This window comes from Chiloscyllium plagiosum, chromosome 7, assembly GCF_004010195.1.
Source record: "Chiloscyllium plagiosum isolate BGI_BamShark_2017 chromosome 7, ASM401019v2, whole genome shotgun sequence".
NCBI classification, from domain to species: Eukaryota; Metazoa; Chordata; class Chondrichthyes; order Orectolobiformes; family Hemiscylliidae; genus Chiloscyllium; species Chiloscyllium plagiosum.
In genome coordinates, this window is record NC_057716.1 from 43,435,972 (window position 1) to 43,460,843 (window position 24,872).

Below are 24,872 nucleotides of genomic sequence, written 5' to 3' on the forward strand. Positions count from 1 at the left end.
GTTTAATTACCTACAATATAGCCTTTCTTGCCCCACCATTCAACGTAGTGTGGGAACCAGACAATCCTCTAACCAGTGATAGTTCATTAGATACCATTAAGCAAGTACCTGTGGTTGCATTCTAAATATGCCATAAATCTTTCTAAAGATTTAGCTGAAGAGCATGACTTCATTTTAGTTATTTTTTTTGCAAAATACATTTTGACTAAAATCCCTTCAAAATTGCTCAATGTTGTTCTGCTTCTTTTTCGGTCACATGGCTGTGATCATTACACTTTCTCATGCATAGCAATCACTGAACCAAAGCAGCACCATTTCTTGGTTAATCTATCCACTTAAAAGGAAGAGCTAGAGGATGCGGCCAGTGATCATAGCCTGTCAGGGCAAGTGTTTAAAATATTGTAGCTGGTGACTTATACTGTGCTTGAGGATAATGACATGCCTCTGGAGTCATTCATGAGATAGCAGATATTGGAAGTTCAATGTAATACATGTGAAGATCTGGTGAAGCTTCCAGACACCATTACATTCCATGGGCACTGTGGTCTTCCTCTTGTCTATTCCCTTGGTCTCCTCTAGCAAGAGACTGCCCTTTGATGACCAGGGCTGCATTGCATGCTATACTGAATGGACAAACAGGTGTCTTACCTTTGCAACCTGGTGTGGGCATACCTCTGAATTCAATTCATGATGGGAATTAGGATCAAGTCATATGTAGCAGACTGCATGGGGAGTGCTGGAAATGTTTGAAAACCTACAAAGGACTGTATTCTCCTTGACCTTAACACAGCATTGGTCACATTAATGCAGCCATATCAGTTGATTGGGAAATTGCTGCACACATCTCCAGAAGAAGCCCAGCAGACATAGGAGCAAAAATAGACCAATTAGCCCTTGGAGTCTGCTCCTTCAATGAGATCATGGCTAGTCAGATAATCCTCAACTCCACTTTCCTACTTTTCCCCATAATGCTCAATTCTCTTACTGATTAATTATATTCAAGGCTGACATCAGTTAATGACCCCAGGCCTCTGCAGTGAAGAATTCCACTGATTCATTACCCTCAGAATAGATTCCTCATCTATGTCTTCAATATGTGATCCCCCTTAATTTGAAATTATGCCCTCTGGTTCCGGACTCTGCCACAAGAGGAAACATCTACCCTGTAAAAGCCTCAAAAGATCTTTTTGAATCAATATGATCACATTTCATTCTTTTAAAACTTGAGTACAGGTCCAATCAACTCTACCTTTCCTCATACGATAGTCCATCCATACCTGGTATCAACCCAGTGCATGGTCTTAACAGCCTCCAATATCCACATATCTTTCCTTAGATAAACGAGACCAAAACAGTTCACAATTTTTCAGCTCTGGCTTGACTAATGATATGGATAGTTTTAACAAAACCTCCCTACTTTTATACTCCCATTCCCTTCTATTTGCCTCTCCTATTGCCTGCTAAACATTGATACCTACTCTGAGATTCATGGACAAGGACTTCCAAATCCCTCTATTCTGTAGTTTTCTGCAGCATTTTACCATTTAAAGAATAGTTAGCTGCTCCATTCTTTCTGCTATAATCCATGACCTCACATTCTCCAACATTTTATTCCATCTATCAACTTCTTGCCCATGCACTTAACCTATCTATATTCCCCTGCAGGTTCTGTGTGTCAACCTCACTACTGCATTATCATCTATTTTTGTATGTCATTCACAAATTTAGCTACAGTACATTCGCTCTCTTCTGTTGAAATTCAGGGCCACAGTGAACTTGAGCGCTACTGCCGTAGGATATCCAATTGAGCCCATTTCCAATGCTTTTTGGGGGATTACATTAGGCATGATGTCTCAAGACAGTTACAATCTGCAGTAAAATATTGTTCTGACATCTGAAGGGATCCTGATCCATTATCTATAAAAACTAGTCAACCTCATCTCAGTTCCCAGTTACATAATCTTCCTTTGTGAATTCCCCAACACATGATCACTCCTGCAAATAGCCAGGTCGGCCATGTTCATTTTTGTTTGGTCATTTTCTCATGTCTCAAGTTCTCCTCTCACTGAAAGCACATTCCCATCCATTCCTACCCTTTCTTAGGTCCTTCTCCAACCAGACACCTGGCACGAGAGCTTACATCAATAGGGGCCTCATGTCAAAATGAGAGTCCCTTTCTCCTTAAGTCAAAAGCATCAGCCAATGACAGCAGAATTAGCAACCACTACCCTTTAACTTGGAGGTTGCCATTGATGATGTTACCTAGCCAGGTAATGAAACGTCTGGATATCAAACCTACAGCTCAGCGAGCAAACCTACACCCTAACCTTTTAAATGCGGAGAAGGCTCCAAACTACCATTCTTCTGAGTGATGCTCATGAAATGGACATTTTAAAAAAACACTACTTCAATTATGTTAGTCTAAAATTTCTCATTTCTAAATGGCAAATATCATCACTTGTCACTCATCCTGGTAAAACAGTGTTCAAGCATTATGACAGCATCAGATTTGGCTGGTGGAATCTCCTGCAATTATATGTCCACTCCAGCTATTACCATTTGTTGTAAAGAGGTAGAATCCTGGTTTATCACTGCAAGCTGATGCTGTTGCAGAATAGTACAAATAGCTAAGTTGCAGAATAGTAGTAGATAGGTGTAAGTGATGAAACACACGAGTCATGTTTGTTCTATCCCCATTTCCTTATCTTCTCCCACATCATTTAAAAAAATACTTTTCCAGTTTCCTACAACGAATCGCAAAAGATTCCACAGACTAATAACCCTCTGAAAAAGTGTCTTAATTTCCTCCTTCATTCTTCTCATAATCTGGAGTCAATGTGCATGTGGTGATTGTCATGAAGTCAGCCATGTGGACCTCACGGAAGGAGTTCCCTAATTGGAACTTCCCAATGGGGGAGCCCTGGCTGACAGACACCAACACTCCTGTTTAAGGCTCTGTTCACTCAGAGCTGGCTCTGGAAGAAGCTGGACCAGTGTCAAGCAATATGCATAAGTAAATACAGGGTGACTTAGTGACAGGATACCAGCTTCTGGATTTATTTCAGTGCTGACAAGAGGGAAAGAAATGCACTCCTGAAGAAATTCACTTGCAACAGTGGTCTTTGAATTGGGTAAGCATTTCTGGCATCATGCCATTATCTGGTATGCTTGACTTGTATAAATCTGCCACTGAAGAGTTGATGCAGAGCACTTGACATTATGGAATATTACAACCCAAAGCCTCTTCTAATTTTGAGACGTTAATCAGTTTTACTTGGCAATTCAAGAAGCAGGAGAATCCTTACCAGGATTGTTGACTAGGTTATATCTACTGGCAGAGACCTGTGATTTTGGGTTAACCCCGAATGAGATGCTGAGATCATTTGGTACGTGGGATTAATGGTTTAGTCATGCAAACATGCCTACTAGCTTTGTCATTAGGAAATGTGGCAAAAGGAACACAAGTTTCAGGGTGTGGTGAAACAGGACACCCCTGCCAGGCTGCCTGAGCTTCAGCATAACCACTTGAGTAAAGGTAATTGCATATCCTCACTCAGGACATATCCTGAGCAGAGGGACTGTTGGTCAGTTCACAGCCAAACCCCCCCCCCCCCCCCAAAAAAAAAGCCTTGGCCAAACCGTTAACATTTCTTTAGGATCTGGGCTGGCAAGCCATTGCAGTTGCTACCATTATGTGGTCTCAAGACAGCAAGAGCCCAACTAGACCAGAATTGAACAAGAGAATTCATAGGCTGGTATCCCAGAGTAAGCATACCCTGGAAAGCCCAGTAGATCTGGCCTGGGACAGTTAAATTGCTTAGCAACATCCAAATCAGAACAATCAAATGTTTGACTAAACTGTCAACTGGTTTTAATGGAGGTTGATATCAGCACAGCTGTATCGATGATTGCAGAACCAGTCTTTAATAAAAATTACCACCAGCAGTTCCCCATGGGAATGGCTGGATAAACCCTGGTCTCAGTTACACTGAATCTATGCAGGTCCTTCATACGCTCAATGTTCAATGTGGACGCCTGTGCAAAATGGGTGCATAGAGTTCATTTGCCAAACATGGGAATGATAGAAAAGCTGTAAGCATCTCACGCAAAACAAGAGCTCCTGGAAGTATTGGTCACAGACAACAGCCATCATTTACCAGCAGAGATTAGAGTATTTCCCAAAGTCAAACAGCATTTGACATAAGGACAACTTCAAATCATCCATTGTCCAATGGTCTGGCAAAACGAGCAGTGCAAACTTTGAAGGCAGGCTTAAAGTAACAAGTTGACAGCTTTACTTGGTACAAAACTGTCTGGTTCCAATTTGATTATCAAACCACCCCTCATTGCAACTACAGGGATAATGGAAAGTAGCCACAGGGGTGAAGGTTCTGCACCCGGTTAAATCTGATCTTCCCAGACTTGGTGGGCTTGAGGGGGGATCTTTTAAGTAACATCAGGAATGCCAGTGATAGACATAAGCCCCCTCTAAGCAAGAGACAGTTTACTTCAGTGGACAAAGTTTGATGCTAAAACCATGGAAATGGTCCTGCATGGTTAGGAGGTATGGTCAATGCAACATACAAAGCTCATCTAGTTGAGGTGCTCCATAACAATCATGAGACAACAGGAAAGCTGTAAACTTACAAATGGGGCAGGAGCAAAACATACCCGGTCCCTCAGAACTGGCTGAAAGGCTATAAGAACTAGAGGGTTCTCCCCCTACATCTAGCATTAAAGAATTCTTGGAGTCTGAAATGGACACAACAGATGTCATAGGCTCAACATCTTTACTGCTTAAAAAGAGGATGAATTTGTTGAGATGCTCTTCTGAGGCATGAGAGGCAGTCTATGGTCTGTATCCAAGACAGAGTCGGAGGAACCAGACCCAGTGCGAAAATGCCCCAGGAGAGGCTACAAGAAAAAGAATAGGTCTACTTCCCCAGAGCTACAGGAGTAGGGATGTAGTTATTATACTGAAGTCAATCATGCACTTCTCATAATATGAGTTCTGAGCTTTTGATGGCTGTTAAGTTGGTCCAATCAGGAAAATAAAGAAGTGTCAGAGATTCTGTTCATGCCAAGAGCTGGCTCGGAGGAAGCTGGATCAGTGTCAAACTATGCATGAGTAAATAAAGGGTGACATGGTGACAGGATACCAGCTTCTGCCGAGATATTTCAATCCACCTTTAGACAAGACTAAAAGAAACTATGTGCTAGGAATGTAAATAAAAGAACAGAAAAAAAAGCTCATTTGGTTTAGGCTGGGCAAAAAGAGAACGAAGACAAACGAATTGCTGGAAAAGCTCAGCAGGTCTGGCAGCATCTATGGAGAGAAATCAGAGTTAACGCTTCAAGTTGAGTGACCCTTGCTCAGGACTTGTATAGTGAGTCAAAATAATGGCCAATTTAATCTAACAAATATGAAAGGAAAATCTCTCTGCATAATTACTCCAAAGACTGCCTCTTCAATGGTGAAATGATATGTCAATTGCACTACATAATGTTGTAGTTATTTGGACAGTGTTTAATTGTCTTTTAATTGTACTTACTGCTGTACTGCCAGATGTATTTGAAGCTTGGAAACAGTCATTTTATTTTAAAATACTTCACCATTTAAAAGAATGAAACTTCCTTTGCTATATAGTTAAAGTACACCAAATTTGCTCAGAGAACTATTCAGCAATTTTAAAAGATTAAGTACATTCAAATACTGCAAGTGCATTGGTAATTTAAAGTATTTATTTGCCAAGTCAAACCATAACTTGGGTCCAGTACTTGCCAACTTTAAATAAAAGCTTTCTTAATATGAAAGTTATAATGTAAAAATCTGAGACTTTCGTGTTGAGTTTTATTATGGTAAAACTTGGGATAGAAATAGCTTTTATTCTCCCTACTAGAGTACAAAATTGGCACAATGGCCAATTCTAGGAATCACCAGCCTGCCCCTCGAACATTTAAAAAAACATCGATTTCAATATAGGATTACGTAATTTATATTGGGACAAAGTACAATTGAGGAGTCCATAGTCTGATTTACACCACCTTAGAAAAATTGGATCACAATTAGTGGAGTAGAACAGGATTTGTTTTGTTCAGGATCCTTTCAAAATCTATTGCTGTTGTTCCAGGAGAAGGAATGCTGCCTTGATCTCTCTCTAGTCCAAATAATGTTAGTGAAATCAAAGTCCAATTTTGAAATAACCTTGATCCTCCTGGTTCATTCTATGCACACATCTGAAAATGGGCCATAACCAATAATATCCTGTTTGTTAAGAAATAAACCAAATTGAAACATTACATCAGTAACTTATAAAACCTAGTTGGTCAGACAGCTATCAAAAACAATAAGTAATGGAAGTGTTGAATTTGATTTAAAATTAAGGGTGCTCTGCAAATTTAATTCTACTCAATCTACATGACACAAATTATTTCAGTACATGATCAATGCAAATAATTCAACTTCTTGAGCAAATAGTTTTAATCTGGGCACTAATGGTTGACTTCAAGATTTTGTCAACATTTCCACACATTCAAGATATATAGAGGAACACACCCATAGTTATCAAAAGCTTCACCAATAGACAGCAAAAAGTGATAATGTTAAGTATCTTCAAAATTGTATGCATTTCTCATTAATCTGAGATGTACCGTAATAGATGAGAAGATGAGAATCCCTACAGTATGGAAACAGGCCCTTTGGCCCAAGTCCATGCCGACCCTCCAAAGAGTAACTCACCCAGACCCATTCCCCTACCCTAGGTTAACCCCTGACTAATGAACCTGACATTATGGGCAATTTAGCATGGCCCATTCACCTGACCTGCTCATCTTTGGGAGGAAACCCACATAGACACAGGGAGAATGTGCAAACTTCATATATCCCTGGTGCTGTGAGGCAGCAATGCCAACCACTGAACCACTGTGCCGCCCAAGTGAACCAATTTCAACATGAGTTTTAAAATACATTAACCTAACTCATTCTGCACTGCCCTGTACTTAAGCAAAACCAAAATTTGCATGATGAATGTGATGCTGTATGACCAAAATTGAATTTACTTCCATGTGAACTTTACATTAGTAAAACATTTAAAGAATGTACTGGATTACTATAAATTTAATAATGGAAAATCTACATCTGCATTACAAAACTATTTCATTGTTTCATTTTTATTTGAATGCTGCAGTTCATAAACATTCACTGGTGTGAATATAACATTTCGCAATCTAAACAGTTTCCATCTACAATGCTAATTTGGTATATTCAAGAATTTGAAGGTGCTCTTGCCAAGGACAGAAGCCAAATAAAAATGATGTTTACTAAAATTAATTTTATTGATTCTCTACAAAAGAATGTGTTCCCACAATGTGTATATATATCTTAATGTGGATACTGACAACTGTTTGTTTCATCCAGTGCGCTAACAGGTACTACTCAATCACAATTTACATATATATAGTGGGTTTTACTTACTGTGTAATTCAATCTTGATACTGTGAAATTGAGCCATTCAAAAAGTAATCAAACCAAAAGGTTTCATAATTAAGCTTTATTATGTTTGGTACAAGTTATTGACGATAACAAAGCTAACAGATACAATTCAAACTCTAAAGGCCGGGAAAGCAGAGGTTACATGGATTAAAGTAAGTTTCTTCAATCTATTACTAAAATTCCCATCTTAAACACTTCAATCAATATCTGTCAAAGTCTTCTCTTGCTGCCTATTCCCAGAAAATAAAAAAAACTGTTCAGTTACTAGCAAAGGTCACGAGTGGAAGTCACTGTGTACTGTCAAGTAGCCAGTCAGTCAGCTGATGTGTCAGGTCAATTGTCCCCACTCTGCAGAAACAAAAACATTTTATAAAAAGTGCTGTGAAAATGTTAAAGCATCTGTTAACAAGGAATAAAAGTCTGCAGGTATAGTATAAACTATATTCCACAAAATTCCCTGATAAGAACTGCAACTAGAGAACTTATTGTTTAATCTATAGATCTGAAACATTTTAAATGTGATTGATACTATATTGGGGTTCCGGATAAGGCTTTGGGCTGTTCATTTCACCAGTCCTTTGCCCCAGGAAACAACTGTTGAAAGCAAATAATATTTTCCCTAATTTAACTTTGGGTATATTCATGTACAGAAAAAGTTGGATTGCCATTTTTATATTTGTATTCAAAATAAGAGTTAAAAAGACACTAAAGAAAAGGACAGTGTTCTTAAATGTGGTAAAACTTTATTGTAGGTTATACCATGTGTTTTCAAATAAAAATTTTATAAAGCAATTAAAAATATAAAATTAATCCTACAAACATAGATGTTGGAAGAAAACCTAAGCATTCTTTCAACCCATAAACTTTAAATAGAAAGTTGAGATATAATTCAGCTTTCAAATTAACCTACTAGGCAATAAGGATACTTATTGTGCTTATACAAAATACCATGAGATTACAGATGGAAAATAAAGGATAAATCTCCCCCTTGCCTTGGAGTAACTGGGAAATGAATTAGTATAAACTCAATTGATGCTTTTTGGAAGAACTCTGGTACAGAGACTGAGCTAATTGACTAGAGTACAACCTTAAATACTGAAGAATTCATTATTATTTTTAATACAGTATTTAAGACTTTAGTAGAATCACCATAATGCCAAAATTATGGTAAACTTTGCAGCAGTGTGAATTTAAAAAAGATCCAGTTTAAAATGCTACCCAAAAGACAAAAACATCACTAAGTTGTTACCAGGTTGCCAAAAATAACTACCACTGAATGACGAACAAATACTGTTACAGAAAATTTTCTATAAACTAAACATTCATATTTCCACGTAATCTGAAGTTTATCCTTAATTGCAAATTAATAATTTTGCTGACAGGACATTAATTTGATTTTCACTCTGCCAAAATTAATGAAATAGTTTGAATAAGATACACATTTAATAATTTCTTTAAAATTCAAATTGACCTCAGTGATATAATGGTAGATACTGGAAAAAAAAACCACGAACTATTTTCGGATTCAACTGCAGCAAATAAGAACTTCCAAAGGATCAAATGTGCAAAGCAGAAATTTTGTTGCATTACTCCAAAAAATGCCAAAACCAGTACACCTCTACAATAAACCAGCATTAAGTCCTTCTGTCATACACTCAATCTTAATCATAAAGCAAATCTAGTGCCTTTCACCACCAAACTGGAGAGTTGCTTTAAGCTGTTTACAAAAGTCTGTCAGACATATTGGCTCAATGCTATTTTCTTTAATCCAGTTTGTCTGGGCTAAATGTCAACTAGATTAACAGGCATAAACAAAATAAGTATTATTTGGTTAAATAATGGAGAAGCAGATAACGCCAACTATTAATGCCCAAAGCTACAACTTGCAACATGAGAGCAGACATGTGGTTAAATACAAAAATCCAAATGTTGCTGGCCAAGCTGCACACTTCACCCTTAGCTTTGTGGAAATGGCATCTCACTGACTGACTAATCATTGTGTGACGCAGATTGTGGTATTTGAGATTCAAACAAAACTTGCCACAAAAGTCCATTTCAATCTAAGAATTTTTAAAACATCATTCATTATTTACCTGTCTCCCTCTCTAGCACTGAAAATTAATTACAAAAATGGAATCTCAGACCTTCAGGTTTTAATTATTTAAGATTTTGCAAATTTAATTCTCAAATTTTGCTTTTCCATTTTTTTGTTTTCTCTTAATCAATCTTTGTTTCCCTTGCTTAACTTAACAGATAATCAAAGCATCCAGTCTAACTTGCACTTCCTTCTCACTCCTTGTGATGTTCTGTTCACAATCCTTCAGACTCATTAGTTGAGATAGCTTCTGACTCAGTCCGTTTGTGTGCCCAATGCCCAATTTTGATCAACAGTGTTATTAGCTAATTTGTTCAGTAAATTGCTATATAAAGCTGATTTAACTGAAAACACACAGGCAAATCTGACCAACAGCAGCAAGTTATGGTCCACTGTATCATGCAGTCCCATAATCAAGGTGAAAAGAAGCTTACCTTAGCACAATCTTTTGTGCAACATCTTAGTGTGTTCGTTGCCGCTTATGTGACTCTTCTCTTGGAGGATCAGCTAGCATTACCTTGAGCTTGATACCATTAACAACCTTTCCATGTAAAGTATCCAAGGCGTTAGTAGCACTGTGTCTTTCAGCATATTTAACATAGCCAATGTTACGTCCTGGTACCAAATATACTTCAATCAGGTTTCCAAAACGACTAGGAGAAAACATTGATATGTTAAAGAAAACAAACCTAAAAATTTGAGAACATCAAATCATGACTAAATATGCAGATGACTTTCTTTTGCACACACAAATCAGTTTATTACTAGACTAAGATTGTTCATTTATTATTTAACAAAGTTTGCAACATTCAAATGAAATGTCTGCAGCAAAAGGAACTTCACCATAAATGAAAACTAGAAAATCCCAGAATGCAAACAGAATGAACAGGCTAAGAAATTAATTCATGCATCATAGATATGACAAGTAACAAAGAAAACACTCACATCATTCATTTGGTGAAATGATTAATTAATGTTTAAAATCATTACTGGCAATTTTAACCATATATAGTTTTCTCAGAAGGTTGCAGGAGAAGAAAGATGTAATTTTCCTCATCAAACCTCCACAACTCGATCCCAATTTTTGCTCCCTAAATTTTATTATTGTTGCTAGTTCGTCTTAAAATACTTTACACATTTGACCTTCTCGAGCACTGTTCCACAATTTCAACTTTTCGTGAACAAATTCACCCTGAATTCATTTTCAAACTGATGAGTCCTCTTGTTCTCAATTTCTCCTGAGGGAAAGAACCATGCCTTGCTTACCCCTTCATCATAGTAACTCAATACCATTCAGAACATCACCCGGACAACTTTTTCCAAGTCCAGAATAATATTCCAGAAATTAAGTGTTTGATACAATATTCTGAATTATGTTTATCAATAAACAAACTGAGGTACTTTTAAATATGTATCTAAAATCTCAATTTTGTTCATCTGCTCCAAAGTATTTCCCAACTACACTATATTTGATCATTTTACCCTCTCATTGTTTTATTAAGCCACACCTCCCATCGTTCCATCCGTCAACTAGTATAGCTTTTCTTCAATGTTCTGCTCTTCTTCACAATTCACTACACTTTCTAATTTAATACCATTTGATGGCACAGTGGCACTGCTGCCTTACAGCGCCAGAGCACCTCGAGCAACTGTCTGTGTGGACTTTGCATATTCTCCCAGTATCTGCGTGGGTTTCATCCGGGTGCTCCGGTTTCCTCCCACAGTCCAAAGGTATGCAGGTTAGGTGAACTGGCCATGCTAAATTGCCCGCAGTGTTAGGTGAAGGGGTAAATGTAGGGGTCTGGGTGGGTTGCTCTTCGGAGGGTCGGTGTGGACTTGTTGGGCCGAAGGACCTGTTACCACACTGTAAGAAATCTAATCTAATCTTAAAAAAAAACACTTGTAAAGGGAAAGGAATAAGAAATCTGAACATTGATTCTTTTAGGCTAACAGAGCCAGAATAGCAAAAACAAGAGCAGAAATGAGACAATACACAGAAAATGCTGAAAAACTTCAGCAAGTCAGGCAGCGTCTTCTTCAGAAGGGTAATACGCAACTCAAAATATTAATTCTTTCTCTATCCATATTCACTGCCAGACCAGCTGAGTTTCTTGAACTTTGCTGTGCTCCTTTCAGATTTCCAGAACCTGCAGTATTTCGCTTTTATTCAAGCACGCTCAAACAATGTTAATGCATTTCAAAAGTCAAACAATAGTTCCTTACCAAAACAGATCCTCCAGTATATCAAGGGGTAGGACAGTTGGGTTGAAGACCACAAATAATCTCTCTCTGACAGTACTATCAGAAGGAGCAAAGTTTTGAGGTGCAGGTAAAGAAAAGCCAACCTGCAACCGCGACATCTGTGAACTACTGCTACCTCCATGTCCCTGCAACAAATGTAAGTCACGTTATAGTTTTGTCTTTTAAAATTCTATTAATGAGTATGGTAAATCATATTAATTGTGCAATTAAGTAAATATATAATTAACCTGCAGTATATACACTACTTGCAACATTGAAAGGTTTGGATGCAGAAATTTCTGCATCACAAAAATTTTAAGGGAATAAATTCCTCCTGTCAATCTAGGCCCCACTACTTAAATGATCCATATTTTAAAACATTAGTTGTTTACATCAGACAAAAAAATGACACCTATTGTCCATCCATATTAATTGCAAATCATAAAGCAGTCAATTACAATGTCTTAAGTGCTCAGTTTGTCAGGAAGAAACAGCTGTTCAGATTCTATTCAGACACGCAAAATTAATATAATGCTAAAATCACCCAAGAATGTGCTTGTCAATTAGTTATGTTGTTTATGTTAAGGGTTTAACAGTAACTCTGAAGTCAAAGTCAAAAGCGCAGCCAACATCTAGTTAGGATACTTCAGATGTATGGGAAAGCTAAAAGTTATGCTTGTATCCGTTTGTACTTTATGTACAAAAATCAGACGTAGTTCGTGCCAATAAATAATGGGATTGCTAATTTACCATTTTGATCTGGAGTTTTATATAAATCACATTAAAAAGGAGAGTTGTGTTCAACCAACTTTACTAAGTTGATGGAGTCCTCTGATCAGGTAGTTCTGTTGATGTAGATCGAACTTTCAAAAGTTGTTAGATAAAGTACCACATGTTACTAAACTTGTTACTAAACATGAAACTCATGGAACTTATAGGACAAGATCGAAGGAATATAAAATTGACTCAGGATCCAAATGGTGAAGAGTGTTGTCCATCAAACTGGAGGCAATTGTGAAGAAGTGGCCCCCTAGAGGGAACAGTGGAACCACAGCTCTTTCTGATGTACCATAACAATCGGGATTTGGTGCACAATTTTAAAACTACAGTCACATGAAACATGGCGAAGAGTCAAGGGAATATAACAGATTTTAGAAGATAGTAGACAGAATGGTTAAATAGGAAGCCAACTGGCAAATGGAAGTTGCAGAGAAGTGTGAAGTAATCCATTAAGAATGAGAATAAACAATTTGACTAAATTGTACAATCGAGGTATTCACACATCTATGAAGGTGGTAGGACAAGTTGAGAAGATGCCAAATAGGTTATATGGAAATCTTAGCTTTATAAATAAAGAAGCAGAGTAGAAAACCAAGCCTCGGCCATCTGTCTGTGTGGAGTTTGCACATTCTCCCAGTGTCTGCGTGGGTTTCCTCCGGGTGCTTCAGTTTCCTCCCACAGTCCAAAGATGTGCAGGTCAGGTGAATTGGCTATGCTAAATTGTCCACAGTGTTAGGTGCATTAGTCAGATGGAAATGAGACTGGGTGGGTTACTCTTCGGAGGGTCAGCATGGACTTGTTGGACCGAAAGGCCTGTTTCAACACTGTAGGGAATCTAATCTAATTGCTCTCAAGCCTTTTAAATTGATGAGGGGGGAGGGGTCAGGGTACACAGGCATGCGTGGCAAAATAATACAGTAGCGTTGTAGAGCATCTAAATTGATACTGGATAGAATTAGGCATGGTATATAAGCCTATAAAAACAGCAAGTGGGGTCAAAAGAAGAATAAAAAAAAAGGAGCCAACATTAATGGTACAAATAGTTTTAGTGGGAATGATTGTATAGCCAATAGGGATACACGATTACAAGGAGATCAATGGGAACTAGATATTCAGAGGTATGTGACATTTCAAAAGGGCAGACATGAGGGTAAGGCTGGTAGGATCACTTTGTTAGTAGGAGATGAAACAAGTACAATAGTAAAAAATGAACTAGAATCGGATGCATATAGTCCATATGGTTGGGAATACGAAATAACAAGGGAAAGACAACATGGGTAGAAGTAGCCTGTTGACCCCCTAACAGTAGCTGTTCTGTAGGACAGACAATAAATCAGGACATAATTAGGGCATGTAAAGAAGCAGACTAATCATGGGTGATTTTGATCATGTACATTAAAGAAAATCAAACTTGCACAGGTATACATGAAGAATTCAGAGTGCATTCAAGACAGTTTCCTGGAACAATAGGTTATGGATCCAACCAGGGGTGAGGCTATTTGGATCTAATATGTAACAAGGCAGGTTTATTCAATGCTTTCAGTAAAAGATCCCGTCACGACTGTACATGGCAGAATTTAGCATTCAGATTGAGAATGAGAAACTTGGATCAGAACTGTGCTAAAACTTAAATCATGGTCATTATACAGAGAGGAGGACAGAATTAGCGAAATTGAACGGAGATAAGTCTATCAGAACAGACAATTGAGGAACATTAGTGCACACCTTTAAAAAAAAAGTCCTGACTCACAACAAAGATACATTCCACTGAGGAATAAGACTAAGGGAAGAAACAGATTATGGTTAACCAATTTGATACCAAATCCAAAGAAACACACATCTTCTGTCAAAAGATAGTGGTAAACTAGTGCTTTGGTGGGCGGTGGGGGGGGGGGGGAAAGCAAAAACAAAACACTTAGTATTTTTCCTCAATTCATTAAACTATGAAAAGTAATAGGCCTAAAAGCTTATGGCCCCAGGATCTGGTGCATTTTATTCTATGATTTTAAAATAAGTGGCAACAGAGGTTGTGCACTGGCAGTAAACTTCCAAGAATCCTTAGACTCTGGAAAAGACCCAGACAATTAGAAAACTGCCAATATAACATCCTTATTCAAAAGAGGTAGACAAAAAACAAAAGCTAACTATAGGCCAGTTAGCTTAATGTTGGTCATTGAGAAAATGTTACAAAGGATGTACTAGCAGAACATTTAGAAATGCATAATCAAAATCAAGGTGTGTTAATATGGCTTCATGAAGGGGAAATCATGCCTGATAAATTAGTGTTCTTTGAGGTAACAAGCAGGCTAGATGAAGGGAACCAGTAGTTTTAATATATTTGGATTTCCAAAGGCCATAACATATAGCATTACTATTCAAGATAAGAACCCATGGCATTGTTGGTAGTACAGGTACGTATCCCTTTATTTGAAATGCTCGGGACCAGCTGCTTTGAGGAAATCAGAATTTTGCAGTTTTCAGAATTAATGTAGCGCCCCCTGTAGGGTGCAGGGTAGCAACCCGTAAATCAGACATAAATAATGTACTGCAGCAAAAACGTATGAATACGCACACTAACTGGAATAAATAAAGACTAGAAATACTACCACACTTTATTTATAAAGTAGTGGACTGATAAATGAAATACATCGACCATAAATATTCAACATTTTATTTTCATAAAAATATTACAAGAAAAACATTTGGGAAAACTTAAACGCACAAAGCTTATAGAGTTATATATACAAATTCATGAAATACATCAACTATAAATATTCAACATTTTATTTCCATAAATAACATTCCAATAAAAAACATTCAGTAAAACTTAAGCGTACACAGCTTCAGCACTATAGCAGGTGGCGGTTTTAAAGATTTCTTCAAGTGTCATCTGTCTCATTAACATAGGTTTCTGTCTTAGCAATCTCTCGTTAATTGAGTAAATTGCCATAATCTCTTGCTCACTGATAAATGAACATTGTTCAAGGCCAGCAATTAACTGATCACACATTTTCACCATATCGTCAATGGGGACTTTTTTAACTGTGTTCACTAACTCATCATCGTCATCATCACTACTATCCTCACACTTATCTGTATAGAAACGTGTATTTAAAACAATTTCTGCAATATTCCCATCACTCAAGGAATGCACGACAGGCCCATCATTGTCAACGTTCAGCATTTCTTCAATGTCAGCTTCATGTAATTTATTTACACTTTCTTCCAAAAGATTTTGTGCACAAATAACAAGGCTTACTATCATCTTTTTCTCTTCAGTGAGATGAAATCCTTCAAACCCTTCATCTACAGGTTCACTTACAAGAAACATTGTTGTAGACCAGAATCTGTGCCAAGCATTTGTTAATGTTGCTTTATCAACATCATTCCAAGCATTAGCAACTGCGCAAATGGCATCCTTAGGACTAAACTCTTTCAGGAAGTCTTGAATTACTACCTCTCTAACTGCAGCAAGCATACTGTTTAAAAAGTAGGTCTTTATACTTGCTCTTCATGGAGTGTAAAATTCCTTGGTCACAAGGCTGTAATACCGATGTCACATTAGGGGGCAAGTAAATGCCAAAAACATCACTTTTCACAAGCTGTTCGGAAAAGGGGATGTGCGGAGCAGTTGTCAAGGAACAATAAAATTTTACACTTTCTTCTAGTCCAGCTTGACTGCAATGAGCTCGTGCCGCTGGTACAAAGTATTTACTGAGCCAATCAGAAAAAATTTATCTGGTTACCCATGCTTTCTTGTTTGCATAATAATGCACAAGCAAATTGTGCATAACTTTAAGACATCTCGGATGCTTGCTTTTCCCAATCACTGCCAATTTCACCTTGTGTGCCTGCAGCATTGACACACCCAAGAATAGTTAATCTGTCTTTAGTTTCCTTAAAACCTGTTGAGGCTCTCTCATTAGCCGTTGCTAATGTTTTTCTCAGGACATAGTGCCAGTAGAGAGTTGTTTCATCAGCATTGTAAATTTGTTTCAGGTATTTCACACAATTACACTTCTTGAACTTCTGCAGCCAACCTTCTGAATATTGACATGTGCCTTTAATGTTCAGTTCTTTATGATACTTTCTAACTTGTTTCATGACCATCAAACCAGTCAGTGGCATACGTTCACTTCTTCATTATCTAATCCACTCCATCAACATACGATTAAGATCTTCATTTTTTGCCCTATGCAGTGTTTTTCTATTTTCCATTAATTCATGGTCTTCACTGTCACCGTAAAACTTCAGTAACTGGTCTTTCGGTTTCTTCAAATCATAGACAGTGGTAGTTCTGACACCATATTCTTCAGTGAGACGCCGCACAGCCACACCATGATCAAGCTTCTGCATTATTGATAATGACAGATGCTTCCTTTTCTTTATATCATTGTAAGCCATAGATGTACCTGCACCTCTTTTTGACATTTTCACTCTAAAATTAAACAATTTAGCACAGTAAAAACAACGCATCACTGACGCCTCAGAGTGCTGGGCCATGCCGCCATGTGGGTCGTTATGGTGTGGCCTTTGCCCGCCAAGAAAACCCCGTGATGTTACGCAGACCTGATTGACACAGACACTCCATGAAAACCTTCAGTTTTCTGAGCTTTTCGGTTTTTGGATGCTCAGATAAAGGGATATGTACCTGTATATCAATATGGATAAAGGTTTGGCCAACTAAAAGAAGACAATTTGGATAAAGGAGGTAGACTGATTTTTTAAATTGGTATGGGAATTAAACGTTCTGGGAATAAAAGCAGGGAAGCGGTGCGTAACCTCAACTACGACACGGAGCTCCTGTTCGTCGACCGTGACGGTTTGGAGGTCGCCCTCAAGACGCTGCCTGTCTTTTACCAGGACCTGATCACTGTCTGGAACATGGTCGAATCGCGTCGCGCCTACCCTCCGGCTGGAGTAGCGGCTGTCGTCAGGGAGCCGTTGCTCAGGAATCCGCACCTCCGTACTCGCGGGTTCAAGTGGCTGTCGGAGGGGAGCAGTGTTTGTCACTGGCCACCCGGGTGTTTTCCTATCTTCCTGGTGGTGGAAATTGAATAAAGATTGGTGCACTTTGTGTCTTCCACTGTGTCTCACACCTGCACACACACACCATGGGTGCTGGGTTAAAAAATAAGCACTACCGCACTTAGGTGGTAGTGTGGGGGTTAAAGGGGAAAAAAAAGAAGAAAAAAAAATAAAAAAAAAATAAATTAAACCAGCGATTCAGCACTGCCCTTTGATGTGAAGGGCAGTGTTGTCAGTGGCCACCTGGTGTTTTCCTATCTTCCTGGTGGTGGAAATTGAATAAAGATTGGTGCACTTTGTGTCTTTCACTGTGTCTCACACCTGCACACACACACCATGGGTGCTGGGGATAAAATAAGCACTACCGCACTTAGGTGGTAGTGTGGGGGTTAAAATAAAAGAAAAAAAAAGGAGAAAAAAAATATAAATAGGGATTCACACAGCACTAAAGAAAAAGAGAAATAAACAGGAATGGACTGCTTGTTCTGTGGCGCTGTGAAGAAAAAAAAAAATTAAACCAGCGATTCAGCACTGCCCTTTGATGTGAAGGGCAGTGTTGTCAGTGGCCACCTGGTGTTTTCCTATCTTCCTGGTGGTGGAAATTGAATAAAGATTGGTGCACTTTGTGTCTTTCACTGTGTCTCACACCTGCACACACACACCATGGGTGCTGGGGAAAAAATAAGCACTACCGCACTTAGGTGGTGTGGTAAAAAAAATATAAATAGGGATTCACACAGCACTAAAGAAAAAGAGAAATAAACAGGGATGGACTGCTTGTTCTGTGGCGCTGTGAAGAAAAAAAAAATTAAACCAGCGATTCAGCACTGCCCTTTGATGTGAAGGGCAGTGTTGTCACTGGCCACCCGGGTGTTTTCCTATCTTCCTGGTGGTGGAAATTGAATAAAGATTGGTGCACTTTGTATCTTTCACTGTGTCTCACACCTGCACACACACGGCATGGGTGCTGGGGAAAAAAAAATAAGCACTACTGCACTTAGGTGGTAGTGTGGGGGTTAAATTTAAAAAAAAACAGAAGTTTGCCACCGGGCGGTGGGGATCCCCAGTGGAGGGCTCTCTATGCGGGAGTCCTCCCCCTTTCTCTCGGGGATCTGGGGTGGAGGGTACTGCACGCAGCAGTCCCCTGCAACCGCAGGTTGCGGTGGTTCACGGACTCCCAGCCCAACTGCTTGTTCTGTGGTGCTGTGGAGTCCGTGGACCACGTGTATATTGGGTGTGGGCGTTTGCACTCCCTTTTTGATTTAAATAAATAAATAAATAAATAAAAGCAGGCAAGCGGTGCGTAACCTCAACTACGACACGCAGCTCCTGTTCGTCGACCGTGACGGTTTGGAGGTCGCCCTCAAGACGCTGCCTGTCTTTTACCAGGACCTGATCACTGTCTGGAACATGGTCGAATCGCGTCGCGCCTACCCTCCGGCTGGAGTAGCGGCTGTCGTCAGCGAGCCGTTGCTCAGGAATCCGCACCTCCGTACTCACGGGTTCGAGTGGCTGTCGGAGGGGAGGGCCGCGGCGGCGAGGGTGACCAGGGTCGGGGACGTGCTGGGTGCCGGGGGCCTGGGCTGGACGCTGCCGCAGGACATAGCAGGCAGGGCAGCGGTAGACGTCCAGTACGTGGCCACCGCCATCCGACGCCTCAAAACGGCGGTGCTCGGACCCGACGTAGTACACCAGTTGGAGGACGCTCAGGTGTGCGGTGGGATCCCGTCCGAGCTCACCCCAGCCCGGACGGAATTTCACATTGGCCCCAAGGTCCCGTACTTCCCGCGGGAGCCTGTGCCCCACAACCTGAGCCGCCTCCGAAATTTTAACTTTGTTTCGTTTAGGGAGGTGAACAGGAGAGCCCTGTACAGACTGCTGCTGCACACCGTCCACCTCTTCTCCCTCATCCACCGTCCGGACACGCCTTGGCGTGCCCATTTGCCACCGGGCGGTGGGGATCCCCAGTGGAGGGCTCTCTACGCGGGAGTCCTCCCCCTTTCTCTCGGGGATCTGGGGTGGAGGGTGCTGCACGCAGCAGTCCCCTGCAACCGCAGATTGCGGTGGTTCACGGACTCCCAGCCCAACTGCTTGTTCTGTGGCGCTGTGGAGCCCGTGGACCACGTGTATATTGGGTGTGGGCGTCTGCACTCCTGGAGGGGGTCGTTAGGGCCGACTGCCTGCCCCTCTTCCGCGGTTACGTTAGAGCCCGGGTGTCCTTGGAGAAGGAGCACGCGGTGTCGACCAACACCCTGGAGTTGTCCAGGGAGAGGTGGGCGCCGCAGGGAGTGGAGTGCATCATTTCTCCCTCCAACTCTATTTTGATTTAGTCCCTCCCCTCCCCTTCACTGTTTTGATCACACAGCACTAAAAAAAATAAAAAAAAATAAATAAAAGCAGGGAAGCGAAACAAGCATCAGACTAGCCATGATCTCACTGAATGGGTGGAACAGATGTAATGAGCCGAATGGCTTACATTTATATAACACATTTAATGTACCTTATTTAATGCTGGCCCTCTGATTGGGCTGACAGTTTTAGGGGAAGGGCAGTTCCAAATTCCTCATGAACCATCACCCAAAATCTTAAGGGACAGAATCATCAACTGTGTGTTGCTTACAGATTTATTGCCATGTGATAACTCCAACTTTGAGAAAATTCTGCTCATTCACTTTGTTCATCAATACCAGGAGGAAGCCATTCATGCTTTCCGGATCTTAACCACTTGTGCCACGGTAAACCTTTCCCTCATACTGCTGACTGCCTTTTGCCAGTCAATAAAAATGTGCCCCTGGTTCTAAACTCATGCCCAACAGAGGTTTCTCACTACCAGTTCTGTGTAGACCCTCATGACTTTTAAGACCCCTATTTAATTCCCCTTTCAACCTTCTAGGACTCCCTAAGTGCTCCAACCTATCCACACAAGTTTCTCATCTATGGTACCATTCTTGTTAATTTTTCCTGCACACACCATAAAGCCGTTACATCACTTCTAATACAAAGTTCAGAAGCATAGACAATACTCCAGTTGAGATTCAGACATCTTATAAAGGCTTACCATAAGTTGCTTTTATACTCCATTAGTCTTTATAAAGCCCAATATCCTATGTGCCTTTTTGAAGAATTCTGCAATCTGCTCAGCCACTTTCAATAATATGTACTTGTGTTAACAGTTTTCTTTAATGCTAAAATGTCTTTTTTGAGCACAATGCCTCTATGAACATACAAATTAGGAGCAGAAGTAAGCCACGGTAGATCCTGAAACCTGCTCTGTGATTTAAGACAACCATGGCTAAATGGTTAGTGTTTTGAATTTTATATTCCCATCTTCCCTCTTACAAAAGATTCATATTAGGCAAGGGACTAAATTTGCCTCTGGCTTAAAACTATTCAGTGACCATATTCCCACTGTCTTCTGAGGCAGAAGATTTCAAAGTTTCGCAACCCTCAGGAAAAATATTAATTTCTGCTCTGCAAGTTTTTAAAACAATGCCTCTTAATCTGGATTCACCCATAAGAGAAAACATCCATTTTACATTTTTTTTTGTTTGCAGTCAAACACTCCTGTTTATTTTTTTTCTCTATTTCCCACATCACCCTGTTGTGTGTGTGTATATGCAGTGACTCAGTTAAAAAAAAGACACCATGTGCAAAAGACTTGAATATTCAATATTTCCACCACCAGGAAAACACTATATGGCCAGTGAGAGTCCAATAAGGGCAATGTTTATGTGGATCTCCTGTATTTTTTTATGTTTTTTTATTCTGGTCCACCTTCCTCAGAGCCAACTCTCAGAGTGAGCAGAACCCATGACACCCCTGTTATCTTTTTCTTTTTTTTTCTCCAACACCCATGTTGTGTGTGTGCAGGTGTGAGACACAGTGAAAGACACAAGGTGCACAAATTCTTTATTCAGTTTCCACCACCAGGAAGAGAGGAAACACCCGAGTGGCCAGTGACAAGCAGTGCCCTTCACATCAAAGGGCAATGCTACGTGATCAGTGAAGGGGAGGGCAGGGATTAAATCAAAATAGAGTTGGAGGGGAAAATAATGCACTCCACTCTCTGCGGCGCCCACCTCTCCCTGAACAACTCCAGGGTGTTGGTGGACACCCCGTACTCCTTCTCCATGGACATCCGGGCTCTAACGTAACCGTGGAAGAGGGGCAGGCAGTCGGCCCTAACGACCCCCTCTACGGCCCGCAGCCTGGACCTGTTTATGGCTAGTTTGGCCAGGCCCAGGAGCAGACCCATAAGGAGGTCTTCAGACTTGTCCATTTTACATTCACCTTGTCAAGACCGTTCCAGATCCAATATACTTCAATCAAGTCACCCTTCACTCTAATTCCAATGAAAACAAGTCCAGTCTGTTCAACCTTTCCTCACAAACCAACCTTCTCATTCTAGGTAACAATCCTGTAACACACCTCTGAACCACATGCAGCACATTTACATCCTTCCTTAAAGAAGGAGACCAAAACTACACACAGCATTTGACATCTGGACTCATTAATGTCTCAGAGGTGATGCATCATGTTGTTAGTGTTATGTTCAATTCAATTAGTCTTCTTAATTACTTGGAGTTGCATATTAACTTATTGTAATTAGAACACTAGAAACACCTGGATCCCTCCGCATAACAGCATTCAGTATTTAATTGCCCAATTAAGTAATATGCTTTACATTATTCCTGCCAAAAAGTGAGCAAAGTCACATTTTCCTACATTATATTTAAGGGGTTAGATTTTCTCCTTTCAAACAAATTTATTCCTTTAAGCTTCTCCACATTAAATTTCAATTGCCAAAATCAAGTATGTGCCCTCCTGAAGTCAATCATTACCATTTCCACAATATTTTCACAGTTAATCATTATTTCCCCATTCTGCATCATCTACAAATTTTGAAACTACGCCCTGCACACCTAAATCTGAATTATTAACATAGTTCAAGTAAAGCAATAACGACCCCTGGCATCCTGTCTCATTGCATCCTAAGGTTTAGGTGAGCAATAATCATGGTTTTTTTAACTGGCAAGCCACTTGACATACTTTAAAGTTTTCTCAAAGGTAGGAAAAATGGAGCTCATCTGTGGTTTCATCTGTCAAAATGTTATTCTGGCTATTACATCTACCAAATGCTGTCTGTCTAAATGTGCCTCCTGTAAGCAATGAGGATTGCAGTGAACTTAAGAATGCAAATCTATCATGTGCTTGTTGCAGAACAAAAAGGTTTTTAAAATAACTAATTTCAATGTAACAAAATGTATGGCACCAATAAAATCTGCTGCATTATACATTATTTCACGACAGAGGTTATATGTACAAGTTGAAATCGAAATGACTGACTATTCATTGTAGAATCAGGGTGATGCGATTTTAACTACATGCAATTTTAGCACAAAAAATCTTGCGGAAACTGAAACAATACAAGTAACATATACTTCTATGTAGATTTCCTTAGCAACAACCAGCCTGCAATCTAAATATTGATTCATCACTTGTCACTCTGGCTTTGCGTTAACAAACAATTACACAGATCATCTTTCTTGTAATAGAACCTTTTACACATTTTTGTTTTATCAATAGAATGCCATTTGTCATTTATGAATTCTCAATTAGCCACAAGTCCATAGAGCCTAACATTACATAATATGGCATGAACAGAAAAACATCGCAAAGTGTAGTTACAAAATAAAACAAAGTCTTCAAATACAGAGAATAGATCATACTTTTATAGAAGCTCAAATATCCAACATTAAACTCCTCCTCTCCAATAAAATCTTGTGCAAGATTAATAGGAATTAATAGATTTCAATAATTTTTTTTGCAGGTATAGTATTACACAGAACATCGACTACAGGGAATTTGACCTGCAATTTTCCAAACTAAATACTGAACAGTGATTTTTTTAAAAAAAAAAAGAAGTATCTTCCAATCCAAAAATAAACTACATTTAAAAACAAAGGAAATCTCATGGTTTGTACTCACAGGTGATGTTGGCATCATCTGTTGGCCAACAGGACTATTACAGGCCAGTGTCATCATCTGAGCCGCCACAAGTTGTAAAGCCATCATTCCAACTGGGCTAAAACAGAATAAGGAAACAATGATTGGAACAATTATTTAAATAAGCAATAGTTGATGATGAAAAACAAAAACGTAGAGGTCAGCTTTCAACATTATTCTGAAACATACTCACTTTGATCGTCTATCACCAGAGTCACCTTCAATGTAACTGACTCCCAGCCTATTACCAGGTGGATACTCAAATCCATGAAGCTTTTCTTTTGCGTATACTGCTGATGCCACATTGCTGTACCGAACAATAGCATATCCTAAAACAAAATTCTGTAAACATCAGTACTCAGTACTTCCCAAGTAAAGCTTATCCCACATTTAGCATATAGCAGTTCTCTTATATATGCAATAGTTCAATTTCATTTTCTGCACAAAAAAAATCTTATGGAGATGATGCATTTAAACAACAAATGCATTATTCTGTAATTTTCAAAGATTACGCAAGATATTAGAGTAACATATTATCAGGATTTTACTATCAAGGAAATTAATGCAGAATTGCCAATCCCAACCTCACCATTAAGCCAGCGGATAAAGGGGGCGCAGTGGTAGTCTGGCGCACTGACCTCTACACCGCTGAAGCCAAACGCCAACTCGAGGACACCTCTTCCTACTGCCCCCTCGACCATGACCCCACCCCCCATCACCAAACTATCATCTCCCAGACCATACAGAACCTCACCACCTCAGGAGATCTCCCACCCACAGCTTCCAACCTCATAGTCCGGGAACCCCGGACTGCCCGGTTCTACCTCCTTCCCAAGATCCACAAGCCTGACCACCCTGGCCGACCCATTGTCTCAGCATGCTCCTGCCCCACTGAACTCATCTCTACCTACCTCGACACTGTCCTATCCCCCCAGTCCAGAAACTCCCCACATACGTTCGGGACACCACCCACGCCCTCCACCTCCTCCAAGAACTTCCGTTTCCCCGGACCCCAACGCCTCATCTTCACCATGGATATCCAATCCCTCTACACATCCATCCGCCATGACCAGGGCCTCCAAGCCCTCAGTTTGTTCCTCTCCAGACGTCCCCATCAGTACCCTTCCACCGACACTCTCATTCGTTTGGCCGAACTGGTCCTCACCCTTAACAATTTCTCCTTTGAATCCTCCCACTTCCTCCAGACCAAAGAGGTAGCCATGGGCACAC

The 24,872-nt window shown here is 39.9% G+C and overlaps 1 protein-coding gene across 2 annotated transcripts in view; it reads right to left on the reverse strand.

Moving 5' to 3' along the window:
* Positions 1-24,872, reverse strand: part of rbm45 (RNA binding motif protein 45) — a 100,814-nt gene that overhangs the window by 45,866 nt on the left and 30,076 nt on the right. Inside the window, exons 6-10 of one of the 2 annotated variants that reach the window (XM_043693528.1) lie at positions 23,836-23,971; positions 23,625-23,721; positions 11,811-11,974; positions 10,022-10,240; positions 7,536-7,840 (exon numbers count right to left, since the gene is read on the reverse strand). In XM_043693528.1, coding sequence (XP_043549463.1) covers positions 10,048-10,240; positions 11,811-11,974; positions 23,625-23,721; positions 23,836-23,971 — 590 coding nt within the window. In that variant the 3' untranslated portion in view covers positions 7,536-7,840; positions 10,022-10,047. Of the gene's footprint in view, positions 1-7,535; positions 7,841-10,021; positions 10,241-11,810; positions 11,975-23,624; positions 23,722-23,835; positions 23,972-24,872 lie in introns of those variants that run through there. The other variant, XM_043693529.1, reaches the window with a different exon arrangement.